The sequence below is a fragment of the Pelodiscus sinensis genome, chromosome 3 (assembly GCF_049634645.1).
Source record: "Pelodiscus sinensis isolate JC-2024 chromosome 3, ASM4963464v1, whole genome shotgun sequence".
NCBI classification, from domain to species: Eukaryota; Metazoa; Chordata; order Testudines; family Trionychidae; genus Pelodiscus; species Pelodiscus sinensis.
In genome coordinates, this window is record NC_134713.1 from 38,898,088 (window position 1) to 38,912,842 (window position 14,755).

Sequence of the window (14,755 nt, forward strand, 5' to 3'; positions counted from 1 at the left end):
AACCAAACATGAAACAATTATAGTTAAAACTTCTGTTCACATACAGAAGCATTTCCACTAGCCCATTCAACTTTTTTTTCTTCAGAAAGCAGTATTAAGAGACATACATATTTCGCTTTTACTCAAGCTTTCATTTTACACAGAGGACAAAGGTTATCTGGTTAAAATGCCCTTTATACCTTTACTTTTTTGCACCAAACTTTTCCTTTGTTGTGACCCTTGCATGTCTACACTACAGAGTTTTGTTGAAAACAACAGTGACACTGTTGCAAAAAAAGCAAACATGATTCTAGGATGCATTAACAGTTGTGTAGTGAACAAAACACGAGAAGTCATTCTTCCACTCTACTCTGTGTTGATTAGGCCTCAGTTGGAGTATTGTGTCCAGTTCTGGGCACCACATTTCAAGAAAGATGTGGAGAAATTGGAGAGGGTCCAGCGAAGAGCAACAAGAATGATTAAAGGTCTAGAGAACATGACCTATGAAGGAAGACTGAAAGAATTGGGCTTGTTTAGTTTGGAAAAGAGAAGATTGAGAGGGGACATGATAGAGGTTTTCAGATATCTAAAAGGGTGTCACAAGGAGGAGGGAGAAAAAAATGTTCATCTTGGCCTCTGAGGATAGGACAAGAAGCAATGGACTTAAACTGCGGCAAAGGAGGTTTAGGATGGACATTCGAAAACTGTCAGGGTGGTTAAAAACTGGAATAAATTACCTAGGAAGGTTGTGGAATCTCCATCTCTGTAGATACTTAAGACTAGGTTAGATGAATGTCTATCAGGGATGGTCTGGAGCCTAGACAGTACTGGGTCCCTGCCATGAGGGCAGGGAACTTGACTTGATGACCTTTTAAGGTCCCTTTCAGTCCTAGTATTCTATGATTGAAAAATGATCATTTTCCTGTCTAGAGTTGAGGAATGTCCACACTGCAATTATGTTCTTCTACAAGAAAATCGAAAGAACAGAGGGGTTTTTCTGGCATTGGTCATTCTCATTCTGTGAGGAAGAAGCCTTTCTGTGAAAGAGCTCTTTAGCAAAAAGGCATGTGTGGACGGGGAAGAGGGTGTTATTTAGGAAGAAGAGGAAAGAGGAAAAAGCACAGGTGCCCTGGTGGCCATTCTGTCCATAGCAATCACAGCTTACATGCGAGAGCGCATCCATTCAGGTTGGATGCTCTCTTTCGAAAAAGCAGATTGATTTTTCGATGCACTTTTGCAGTATGGATGATCTCTTTCAGAAGAATTTTTTTTGGAAGATCTCTTCCGAAAAAAGCTTCTTCTGAAAGAAGCCTGTAGTCTAGAAGTAGCCCCACAGAATGTGTAACAAAGCTGGGACGACAGTATTGTATGTTAGTAACCCAGTTTACAAAACATCTTGGGCCTCATGTTGCCCACTCTTTAACTGGGGAACACTTGTAGAAATCAATGGGAATTCTGCTCATAGAAAAAATGTATGCTGGAATAATTTATCTCTTCGTCTGGAATTAAAAAAAAAATCTGACCTATGCAATGTTTGACTTGACCCTAGGAATGTGATTATTATGGTGACTTCTACTAGGTAATGAATGATTTATTCCACTTATGAATATCAATAGAATGAAATGTCAGTGCCAAACCAATTGATATTTACAGAACAATTGTTAAAAATACTAACACCAAAATGTAATCAGAGAACATTTGTTATTGTTAAATATATTAGTGGGATTAAAATGAATGAGAAGAGTTTTAACTATCAAGAAGGTTTAATATAAAAGAAACAGAAAACATTTTAAATATTTTAATTTAATAAGCCTCACTTCAGTTTAATGACATTTTTAACATGAGCAGAGGGAAGAGCCTCTGAAAGGATTTTCTATCTTGCAGAATACACTAGAAACTATAACCAATCGTGAAAAAGGTCTATGTCCTCATGGATGAAATCCCATGACTTCAGACATTCAGACTATGTGATACTAAACTAGCCCTCAACATATCAATCAACTGTTTCATTTTGAACTCTAGCCTGCAAGATCTCCCCCTGATGGGAGCTGAGGAGGGCTTCAGAGATGCTAATAATAAAATCCAATAAATGAAAAAGTGATTCCACAATTTAAAAAGATCCTTCAAGCTAAACTTATAAAGTTGGCCCTAAATATATTGGAATGGAACTACATCTACTAAATGTTTACACAATAGGAATCAATTTTCAGTATAAACACCTTTACTTATTAAGTGACCATTATTACATATTGTTAAAGTATTTTTCTGAAGGATTAATTCAATTTAAAAACTTAGTGAAACCTTCCTTCACAGTTCTGGCAAGTGACTCATATTTTAATGATAATGCACTACTTAATGTTAGCCTGCAGACATAGCTAGACAAGAAATGGCATACAGATGATTTAAGTATCACACAATACAGGAAATACATTAATATGACAATGAAATACAGGTATTTAAAACACTCTGGGTAGTAATATTCCCAATTAATATAGAGCTGGGGTTGGCAATTAGCCAGATGCGGCTTGCCAGGGTTAGCTCCTAGTGGGCCGCTGGCACTTTATTTACCTGTGCCTCTACAGATACACATGCTTGAAGCACCTGTCGGCTGCAGATCACTGTTCCCCTTCAATGGGAGCTGCAGAAAGCATTGTCCTGGTACATGCCGCTTCCCACAGCTCTCATTGTCTGGAAACTGCAATCTGTGGTGAACAGGAGTTTCAAGTAGCTGTACCTCTGGAGGTGCAGATCAATAAAGAGCTGTCAGCCCACCAAGGGCTAACTCTGGTAAAACACATGCTGCCCATAGGCCAGTTATTGCCCACTGCTGATACAGAGCCATCCCAATCAAATTATCAATGGTGGAACATATAATACAAATTAAATTATTTCTTAAATCATTGTGCCCCACAAATCACAATTTTTGCTGCTCAAATTACACATTCAAGATGAAAATAAAATTCTGTAAAGCTAAATATGTTGTTTCTTTCATGTCATTCTGCAGCAATAATAAAGTAGGTTTTAGATACACTCTCTAGGGCTTAGGAAATATAATTAGAGTTCTATAAAGTCATCAATGATGTAATATTTGGATGTGACATTTAAAAACCTGAGACATAAACATAGTTTCCCCCTCCCCAGAAACTGTACCTTTTGAATATCAATGCAATGACAAAGTCAGGGTTTACTTTTATTCTCCAGTCACATTCCTTCCCAGGAGGATAGGGCTGTGGATAGTTAGGTGATAAAATAACACCCGCTGGACCTGTGAGATTTCCACCACATGCCGCTGTCAATACCAAAAGGAAAAAGAAAGCAGTTACATATTAAACTAAAATGCACAAACTGTTCAAATAAGAATTATTTGTTGCTGTTTTTTAAATTCAGAATAGTTTTTCAATCCCAACAATGCACCTTTTTGTGGTTCCTTCAACAAACACATCCTATTTTACACATATTTTCTCCAATTTATTTCAAAAGCAAAGTTTTCCTAGAAAATGCAATAGTAATCTAAATAATAAGGTATGTGGGTTTGCTTAGTGATTTAATTCCAGCTTCATTTAACAATGTATTTATCATTCACAGGATAAACTTTACCGACAAAAGTAGGCAGGCCCAATAGTAATTGATGTTTAATGATACTATTTTCCTTAGGTCATAGAAGAGACATAAAATAGTTTGATCCAATTAATAAAAATACTACAAATTCACTGATCCAGACACTTGGGCAAAAACAAACAAACAAACAAACGAAAATGCACAGCTAACTCATACCAGCATTCTGAAGGTAGGTGCCTATATCAATATTTAACACCTAAGAAGGAAGGTCAGTTGTAGAGGTGCAGAACTTCTATCATTCTGCATGAAGTAAGTAATAGTAATCAGCCAAGCTGTGTTTGAAAAACAAATTAACAACATGGTTCCTTTTATAGGTAATTAGTCTAATAAATATGCAAAAATCTTCATGTCTTCTGATGACTCAACTTGTGGTAAAACACATGTCCACACTTAAGAAAGTTATAAAGTATAAATTCATCAAAGAACATTAAACAAATATGACTAGCAGTTTGACAATGTATAGAACGCTAATAAGTATAGCTATTAAATCACACATCCACAAAACACTGGAATTAAATTATATGAGAATTTTAAAATCTGTATATCAAGGATTTATAAAACTGTCAGGATTTCAATACTGTTGTGTATATGACAACAAAGACTATTTTAAACTTCAAAATCCCCCAAGGTCATCCCGAATATAATGGAGTATTAAGTATTAAGTATTTAGTTTCACTAAAACTTACTCTCTCGCAGATTAATTAAAATCTAGAATCTTAAAACAGACCAAAGAGATACAAATTGAAGTATCTTAATTGGACAAATCACTACTTTTTATTATTATTGAATTAATAGTCTAGAACATCTTATTTTTAATCCATAAAGCTATGTGTTTTGTCTTTCTCTAAATTCTTTAGTTAGGGTAGATCCAAATATTGGTGAATATCCACTTGATGATTTGTGGACTACAAAGTGTTAGATGTTTAAACTTGTCCTTATGCAGCACTGCACTGCACAAATGGGAACTGTAAAAGACATTTTGCAGTGCTACTCCAAATATTCTACCTGGTATGGAAGGGGAATTGATGGGACTTTTCTTGCATCTGTCCTGCTATTTTTGAGAGAGTTACTAATACTAGTCAAAACAATACTTAGATTCAGAGAAATTCAAAGAAACCTCTGAGAAAAGGCCCATAGGAAAGGGAATAAAGGCTTATGCATACTCTATTGATCATCTGGGCAGGAACGAGAAACAATTTAACCCCTAAGTATTATTAAATAAAGTTTCCAATCTACCTCAAAGCAATTGGAAACACAACCATAAATAACTAATCAAGAAGGAAAAGTATTGAAGTTTACAGCTGATGACCCAAAGGAGCTATTCAATACATTTGTGCTCTGGTGCTCTAATCCTACATGGAGTATTGAACATAAGAGTGACTTGGATAGCAAGAACCTATCAGAAAACCAGCACTATGCCTATAATACCTCTCAGTAAGACTTCCAGGTCCCAGTCTTTTCATGCACTAACCAGAGCCTAATAAAAGACATATTCCATATATGTAGGGTGGAAGATATCAGGAATAGTGAAAGACAGAGAACTTTACTCCTTTAGGCAGATCCCACAAATAGACATGTAAAAGAACTTTTCTTCACATTCTTTGGGTAGCAGTGGCTGTCTGATCTTCCCTTTGTATGTATGAATGTATCTTTCTTAAAATTGTCTGAGAAGATAATGCTTAATGCATGAAAACAAATTACTGAGTGAAGGGGTTTGCTGGCTTTATCTAAAATGAGTAGACACAATCTTCATTTTGAACTACTGTCTTTGGTGTTTTTTAGTTATGAGTTAATATTTCTGGTCTAGATTTTTGCATTAATGCTTCAATTGGTTTTATGTATGGCCTCTGATTCTCACCTAACTAGGATTTGAAAACTATAAATTAATTTCTAACAAAGTAAAATTATTAACAAGCAAACATTAATATAGCAAATTTAATACTTTATACATATGCAGTGCCTTTCACCCAAGAATCTGAAAAACTTATAGTATATAGGCATACATTATTATGTCTGTATTATTGAGAAAGGGAAACTGTAGTACAGAGAAATCAAATGACTTTGCCAAGATCATAATGTAAACTAGTGGCAAAGTCATAAGTAGCACCCAGGTGCTTTGACTACAAGTCCCATGCGTTTACCAGCTGACCAAGTTGCCCTACATTTAATTGACAGTTCTTTTCAGAGCTTGTCACCTTAACTGTAAACAAATTTTTAAAAAATAGACGGTAATGGAAAAATCTGTTGTCAATAATAGGATTTGTCTTGAGAATCTAACTGCCAGTATTTTCAAGTACTGACAGACGGAGTTTTTCATAAAGCACTACTTTTATATCAACATGTTAGGTTTACTAATTGGACAATTTAAAAATTGGAATATGATTTGCATAAGCTGCGAGCCCAAAGCACTCTAAAATTTTAATCTCAATACCTATGCATGTAGGAGGATCAGGTTTCCAAAAGAATCGGTTATTCAGCTGCACACAAGTAATTTTGGCCTGTCCTTGGAGTTGATAGCCAGGGTCACACTGAAAGTTGGTGGTATCTCCAGGCTCCCGGCTGTCTCCATATCTGGTACCATTCTGTGGAGTCCCAGGATCATTACATGTTGATGCAACTGATGCTATAAGAAAATGATGAAATCAACAGATTTAAGACATGTGTACTACATTTTCATAAATACACAATGCAACATTATTTAGGTGCATCCAATCAGAGACAATATTATTTGCTTATCCGTTATCATAGTAAGGCAGTTTGTTTCCTAGGAATTTGCCTACTGAGATACATCATCCTTTTGTTGGCTTCTGGCAAGTTTCCTCTGGTGAAAAATATGTCCTGATAGGGTATGTCTACACAGCAAAGTTATTTCAAAATAACAGCCGTTATTTCAAAATAATTTCACTAGCATCTACACAAGCCAACTGCTATTACAAAACTAATTCGAAATAGTAGAGGGCTTATTTCAAAATTGGTAAACCTTATTCCATGAGGAATAACACCAATTTCAAAACTGCTATTTCGAATTAAGTGCTGTATAGACACTTATTTTGAAATAGGGGGCCTCCAGCCCTTCCCAGGGTGCCCTGGTGGCTACTCTGGCCACAACCAGGAAAACTCCTTCCCACAATCCCCGGAGCCCAAAAAGGGGTAGAGTCTGTTTGGACACAGTGCCTGTGCCAGCTCCAGGCCTGACAGCCTAGAGGCAGCAGTCGCTGCCCCTGACACCGTTTGCCTCAATAAACGAGGCAGCCAGTGCCAGCCAGCCCTCCACCGTTCCCCAGGAGCAGTCTGCAAGCTTCTAGGAGCTTGCCAGGGGCCAGAAAAGGCGGGCACCTTCCTGGTCCAGTTCAGAGATCATGGACCTGATTGAGGTTTGGGGGGAATCCTCCAACGTCCATGATCTCCACACTAGATGGAGGAACGTGGCCATCTACAGGCGGATGGCTGCCAGCCTGGCCACCAAAGGCCATATGTGAAGCCAGGAGCAGGTGTGCATGAAAATAAAGGAGCTGCAGCAGGCCTATGCCAGGGCCACAGGTGGCAGCTCCCAACCAGAGGCAGACCCAGACCTCTGCCCCTATTTTGATGCCCTGGACCGCACCCTCGTGGAATGAGGAGTACAGCTAGTTCGGATTAGAAAGCCTAATCCAAACTAGCTACTCCGTGCCGCGTGTAGCCGCGCGGCACGGGGTTAGAACTAGCCGGCATTTAAAAATGGCGCCGACCGGCTTCATGCAAATGAAGCCCGGGAAATTCAAATCCCGGGCTTCATTTGCAATTGCAGATGACTACATTACCCCCGCTAGTTCGAACTAGCGGGGTAGTGTAGACATACCCTATGTTAGGCATTCTTACAGACTTCTCGGTGAAGACCGAAACAAAGAAGTCACTGAGCATCTCTGCCATTTCCAAGTTTCCTGTTATTGTTTCTCCCTCCTCACTGACCAGTGGGCCTACCCTGTCCTTAGTCTTCCTCTTGCTTCTAATGTATTTATAAAAAGTCTTCTTGTTTCCCTTTATTCCCATAGCTAGTTTGAGCTCATTTTGTGCCTTTGCCTTTCTAATCTTGCCCCTGCATTCCTGTGTTGTTTGCCTATATTCATCCTTTGTAATTTGTCCTACTTTCCATTTTTCATATGACTCCTTTTTTATTTTTAGATCATGCAAGATCTCATGGTTAAGCCAAGGTGGTCTTTTGTCATGTTTTCTATCTTTCCAACACATCGGAATAGCTTGCTTTTGGGCCCTTAACAATGTCCCTTTGAAAAATTGCCAACTCTCCTCAGTTGTTTTTCCCCTCATTCTCGATTCCCATGGGATCTTACCTATCAGCTCTCTGAGCTTACCAAAATCCACCTTCCTGAAATCCATTGTCTCTACTTTGCTGTTCTCCCTTCTACACTTCCTAAGAATTGTGAACTCTATTATTTCATGATCACTTTCACCCAACCTGCCTTCCACTTTCAAATTCTCAATGAGTTCCTCCCTATTTGTTAGGATCAAATCTAGAACAGCTTCTCCCCAGTAGTTTTTTCAACCTTCTGAAATAAAAAGTTGTCTCCAATGCAATTCAAGAACTTATTGGATAGTCTGTGCCTCGCAGTGTTATTTTCCCAACATATATCTGGACAGTTGAAGTCCCTCATCACCACCAAATCTTGGGCTTTTGATGATTTTGTTAGTTGTTTAAAAAAAGCCTCATCCACTTCTTCCACCTGGGGAAGTACTGGTGAGGGCTCAGCTAAAGTGCAGTGTTCTATTTTGGGCACCACATTTTAAGAAAGATGGGGACAAATGGAGAGATTCCAAAGGACCAGTTTTCCTGTTGTTCTCCCCATCAGTACCTGAGCCAGGCCAGGGAATCTAGTGATCCAACCAATAGGCCCATTTTAGTGATGAATGTGGTTAGGTCCTGTGATGATGTCACTAGTATAGATGTGTGGACAGAGTTGGCAGCGGAGCTGATTGCAGGGATGGGTTCCTGGGTGGGTATAATGGAAGTGTGCTGCTTGGTTGCTGGAAAGGATTTGTTTCAGGTAAGGGACTGTCTATAGGCAAGGACTAGCCTGTCTCCCCAGGCCTGTGAGAGTGAGGGATCATTTTCCATGATAGGTTGTAGATTGCTAATGATGTGCTGGAGGGGTTTAAGTCGGGGGCTGCAGATAATGACCAGTGATGTTCTCTTGTTTTCTTTGTTGGACCTGTCTTGAAGAAGCTTATGCCTGGGTACTCGGTCTGGCTCTGTCAATCTGTTTTTTTCACTTCCCTGAGAGGGAAGTTTTAAATTTAAGAATGCCTGATAGAGATTCAATAGGTGTTTGTCTCTGTCTATGGGATTGGAGCAAACCTGGTTGTATCTTAGGGCCTGGTTGTAAACAATATGATTGGAAAATGTGTCTTGGATGGACACTAGAGGCATATAGGCAAGTGTAATGGTCGGTAGGTTTCCGGTATAAGGTGATGGAAATATGGTCATCTTTTAATTGTACAGTAGCGTCAAGGAAATGGTCCAGGCTAAGGTTGATGATGGGGTGGAAATTGTTGAAATCCCTGTGGAATTCTTCAAGGGTCTCCTTCCCATGGGTCCATATAATGAAGGTGTTATCAATGGAGAGTACATAGAGTAAGAGTGCTAGGGGACGAGAGCTGAGGAAATGGTTCGAGGTCAGCCATAAAGATGTTGGCATATTGTGGGGCCATGTGGGTACCAATAGCTATGCCACTGCTAAGGTTTGAGGCTTTAAAAAGAACAGATAAATGTATGGGTTGGTTGGGATGAAACTGAGATAGACCTTTGTTAAAAACTTGGGTGTAGGCAGTGGTGCCTGGTCTGCACTAGACTAGGAAGGTCGGCTTAGGGTATGCACCTCAAGCTGGTTCAAAATAATTTCAGAATATTTAAAAGAATTAATTATAGCTATATCTGGCTGTTTCTCCTATAGTCATAATAAATTTACTGATCTCATGCAGGCACGAGAGCAAAGGTATTTCTTTAAGAGGGATTACCATAAGAGGAGAAGGTAGAGGCATGTATTAATCACATATGGATCCCTTTGAACAAAACACCATATTTTGAACCAGCTCGTTCTATACATAGCTAGCCATATCACCTTGTAATTTTTTTCACTTCCTTTATCCTCTCTCCACACTCCTCTTCTTCGTCACACTCACTTGTTATAGCAAATTAGATCATAGTACAGCAGAGACTGAATATTCCTGTATTTCTGTACAACGGCTTACAAAATATCACCCCAATTCTTAATGCGGTTTTTCTATTTTGTCACAATACAAATAAATAGTACAACTACTAATATAAGGTCACAAAATGAAAGCAAACATGTATACTATTTTATGCTATAGGTTCTGTTTTTCTTTGAGAATTCTCTCCCTTTCCTATCCCCAATATGTTATCACTGTAAATTTTGGCAGATTCTCTTCTCCACTTCACTCTCTTGCGTCACTCAGGCTTCACAAAGGAAGCCAAACTGTACTGCTGGCTCCTCACTGCAGAGTCCTCTGGCATGTATCACAAATCACCACTGCTTTTTTGTTTATTTTTTTGTTTAGTTTTTTTAAACCCCTCCTCCCGATTTGACCTTTATAACCTCTGGACTATGCACAGACATCAAGACCTGATGCTTTTCTGTTTTGTTTTTGGAACCCTCTGATTACCTCCTCATCTGGAATCAGACAGCAAAAGAGCCAGCCTGGCACCCTCAAGGTGTGTCTAGACTACAGTGTTTTTTCGAAAAAAGTCCACTTTTTTCGAAAAAACTTCCCCTGCATCTAGATTGCTGCCATGTTCTTTCGAAAGTAAATCGAAATGGCAGTTTTTTTGACCATGGAAACCTTGTTTTACAAGGAAGAACGCCTTTTTTCGAAGGTGCTCTTTTGAAAAAAGATGCTATGTAATGCAAACTGTGCTTTTTCGAAAGAGAGCATCCAGACTGCCTGGTGCTCTTTTTCAAAAAAATTGGCTTGCTTTTTCGAAAGTACTGGTTGTAGGCTAGATGCTCTTTTTTGAAAGAGGCTTGCAGTCTAGATGTAGCCTCAGTGATGCATAAGACAAGATTTCTTTCCCTGCTACTTTTTCATAAGAGCCTTTGCCACCCAGAGCCACTGACAGAGAGTGGGGATGGCAAAGAGGATAGCTGCCCTGGGTCTTCCGGTTCCTACTGCTATTACTGCAGCAGTGGCAGTGGCTAGATCCCTCTGCAGTGCACTCCAGAGTCCCTGAAAGCCTGGCTGGGGAAGGCTAGCTCCAGCCATGTCCCTTTTGCCTGAGACCCTGCCCCTTCTAGGGGCATGGCACCAGGTCCACTCTCATCTTGCCCAGGAGCTCAGCAAGCCTCTCCGTAGCAGTGTTGCCATCTACTGGTTCAGAGAGGAAAATTCAGGGCATGAGGGGAGAAAAGAATGAGAACAGTCTTCACAGCCCAAGGAACCTCTGATATGAAGGGAACAGGAAGGGAGCAATTCTGAGAAGGTGGAGTGGAGATTTGACAAGATGACTTTCATTATTTCCATGTAGAGTAACAGCAAATTGTCATCTGGTGGTAAAGGAGGCAAAAAAAAATAGTAAGAGGATCTGGAGACATCAAGGAGGGGTCATGAAGGAGGCATTGTGAAAGAGAATGGAGGCATTGAGTAAGCCAAACACTTTGCTCTACAAAGTGATGTTATTACACCCCTTATCTATCAGAGATGATCTTGATGGTGCTTGGTCCTGTTGTGAAGACAGGGGACTGGACTTGATGACCTCTCAAGGCCCCTTCCATTTCTATGATTCTATGATTCTACACTGAAGTTTGTGTATTCTGGGAGGGAAATGTAACAAGACAAGTGAAAAACTAAATAATTAATCTTACTTTTGAATCCCAGCCTCTTATTGCCTCATCTTTTTGTTGAGACTCATTTGTTGTCTCATATCTATTCTTTTAATTCAGGAAAGGGTTGGGGAGAGAATACTGGAGTTAGGGGAGTAGGGCAGCTGGTGGAAGAAAGCTATCCAGGAATTAGATTAAAAAGTTCTCCAGGAAAGAGTCCTCATCTTTTTTGTTCCTAGCCCATTCTTAGACATGATAAAATAGCAAATAATATAATTAAGTTAAATCCATATTAACATTTATGTGTTTTGAATCCTCTCAATTTCTAGACTGAACCCCAGCATTAGGCAGTAAGGAATTCATTGAAAACATTCATTGATCTTTGTAAAAAACAAACAAGCAAACAAAAAAAAGAACAAAGCTGAGAGTAGCACAGACTTTACATTTTTGTTTATACTTTCTAACAATTACTTCAAATTCCTGATTCTCCTGTATTGGCAAACTAGATTTTCCTTATATCCAAACTAGTAATAAAATAACTAAGTACACTTTTGGCAGATCACTAAGAAATGATAATAAAAAGAAAAATAAATCATATACATTATAGGTACTAGCCCTTTGCCTTGGCAAATCTCCAAAAACAATGAAGAGTCCTGTGGCACCTTAGAGATGATCAGATTTATTAGGGCTTAAAACCCACTTCATCAGATGAACTAGAGTGGAAGATACAGAAGCAGGAATGCATAAGGAAGAAGTTGCTTATGTTAATTAGGCTAATCAAGTCACGGTGGAAGTGGGTTATTCATAGCATTTGGTGTGAAAATGTGAATTTGGAGAAATTGCCTTTGTAATGTGTTAACCAGTTGAGATCCTTATTCAATCCTAAACTGATAGCGCTGAATTTGCAAATATTTGGTAAATCTTGAGTATTGATGCCTTTTACGTTTAAAAATAAAAGGCAATTTGCTATTAGGAAGCCAAGTTTGTTTAGAGTTAAATGAAATGTTGGTACTGTGTCTACTACTGTGGGGCCTCACTTTCATGCTTATACTCGTTAGTTCATGTCTGTCACTTTCTCCAAGGTTGTTGGGTTTTTTCTTTGGGGGGGGGGGACAGTTTCAAATGGATAATAAAAAAATTAAAAGAAAGAAACATACCAAGTCCTCTTGTAAATTCCTCTCATATTACATTGTTCTAGTCACTTCAGTCCATTGTCTATCTCACAGAGGGTTTATATAATTATTGATTTCAAACAGGATTCTCTTGTGCCAACATAAGCATATAACATTCACATTTCATTAACATGATGTTCAGCTAATTTCAGTTGGCACAAACCCAGGCTTTCTGACCTTCATGGGATGTGGATCACAAGGGGAAATGTTGATGTTCAATACTTATGGAAATATTCCTTGCTGCAGTTACAATTCCTTATCAGAATGATAGTACTGAACATCAGAACAAATTATTCCTCTGCCATTTGTATTACTATTATGGTATCATCTAGGGACTATACCTGAGATTAGGATCCCATCAAACTATACAACATATACAAACATAGAACAAGATATGACATCTGCTATGAAGAGTTTACATCTGCTCACTGAATGTCTCCTATTGCCTGATGTGTGTGGCAACAACAGTAATTTCAGAAAAGTCAGCACAAGTATTGTGATGTTAACTTAAAGAGGAAAGAATGCTGGACAGGGGAGAGGAAAAGCAGCAGACCCAGAAAGAAATATATATTCGGCATAATTTCATGCTGTAAATAATAATCCAGCAAATATAATAAGTGTCTATATATTTGCAAATAGGTATATTAGAAAGTTGAACCTGATAAATAAACCAATGAACTGATTGTGGCAACTCTAACACCACTATGTTTATAAATAAGTTTTAATGTGTATCTCTGTACTATCCATTACTTTCTGGTCATTTTTGCTTCCGTGAACCTCACACATCATTCTTGCACAGAGTTGAAACCTTTGAGGTGGGTTGTAGTTCTCAATAATGTAGCAAAAGTAGTGCTTTTTTGTTGGTTTTTTATTTTCACATTGTGAATTATGAGCTTCAAGTCAAATAATAACTGTCACTGCTAATAAGAGTGGATATAACCTCCCAGGCACCACACTGAAAATCATCCTGACAGCTAGGCCACATTAGTGCCGTTTACTGAAGGTATACTTGGCTATCAGAAAGGGAAAACAGCTACGTGGTCATGATCTCATTTCATAAACAAGTAACATCTATAAAAATGTAAGTGACTCTAAAGCATATCTGCTAAGGAACAGTAAATTCACAGATTTGCTGAAAAGTATGTAAACATACACACATAGATAGAGTATATCATTAGTTACCATCCTCTTCCAAAATAACGCAAAAAAACCTTTGAATTCTCCATTCCCTCCAAAAAGTATTCTGTGCAACGTACAGTAAAAGCTGCGCTATCTGACTCTATATCAGCCTGAAAGCTCTATAGACCAACATTTCTAATCATCGTAGAAAATCCCAGTTTATAGTCCAGCTGGTCAGAGGTTGGCAAGCTCCCCGCCTGGCTCTGTGCGGTTCCCTGGAAGCAGCAACATGTCCCAGTGCTGCTTCTAGGAAAAGAAACAGCCTTGAGGGATAGGGGTAGGTGATAGTTTAGGGGTGGGAGTGCAGGCATGGGAGAGGGTGCAGGCACCACCCTCACAGATCACATTGGCCATGGTTCCTGGAAGAAGGGAGATGTGGAGCCAACATTCGGGGCAAGATGGGGTGGGGATAATATGCTGAACCTCCTAGCCACTCTTCCACTAGGAGTAGCAGGAACAAGTTGCTACTTGCAGGGAGCTGCCTAAGGTGAGCCCCCTCCTGGATCTGGCACCCTAAAATTCCTCCTGTGCTCCAACCCTCTGGCCTGAGCCCCCTCCTTCATCCACACTCCCTCCCAGAGTCTGTGCTCTCCTCCCCTCCCATATCCCAATCCCGTACCTCTCCCATATTCTAGCTCCCTCCCTGTTAGGTAACTGGAGTTTTTCATTTACCAGAACTCTCTATTCTCCCGAAATATTGGATGAAAAGCTTTTACTGTAATATCTCAATTAGCAAAGTTTGCTCATCTATTTTTGACATTAAATATACAGCAGATACCAAAGATTTGGTGTCTAAAATAATCACTGTACTTACCAAGTACAAATTCAAAATTTAAATAGCCACCACTGACAAAACACCAAAATAATCTTAGCATTTTTGTCCTATGAATGTATTATCTGTATGTGAGAATAACAACCATTTTATTATCCACAAATATACTTGATTCTAATTAAAGAAAACACTAGCTTTAAGCATGG

The 14,755-nt window shown here is 39.0% G+C and overlaps 1 protein-coding gene across 2 annotated transcripts in view; it reads right to left on the reverse strand.

Annotated features, from left to right (window-relative positions):
• The window catches only part of CSMD1 (CUB and Sushi multiple domains 1), a 1,865,804-nt gene that overhangs the window by 315,005 nt on the left and 1,536,044 nt on the right, over positions 1-14,755 (reverse strand). For both annotated transcript variants that reach the window (XM_075923597.1, XM_006137767.4), the window contains exons 27-28: positions 6,029-6,220; positions 3,130-3,268 (exon numbers count right to left, since the gene is read on the reverse strand). In XM_075923597.1, the coding sequence (XP_075779712.1) occupies positions 3,130-3,268; positions 6,029-6,220 (331 nt within the window). The remainder of the gene's footprint in view (positions 1-3,129; positions 3,269-6,028; positions 6,221-14,755) is intronic.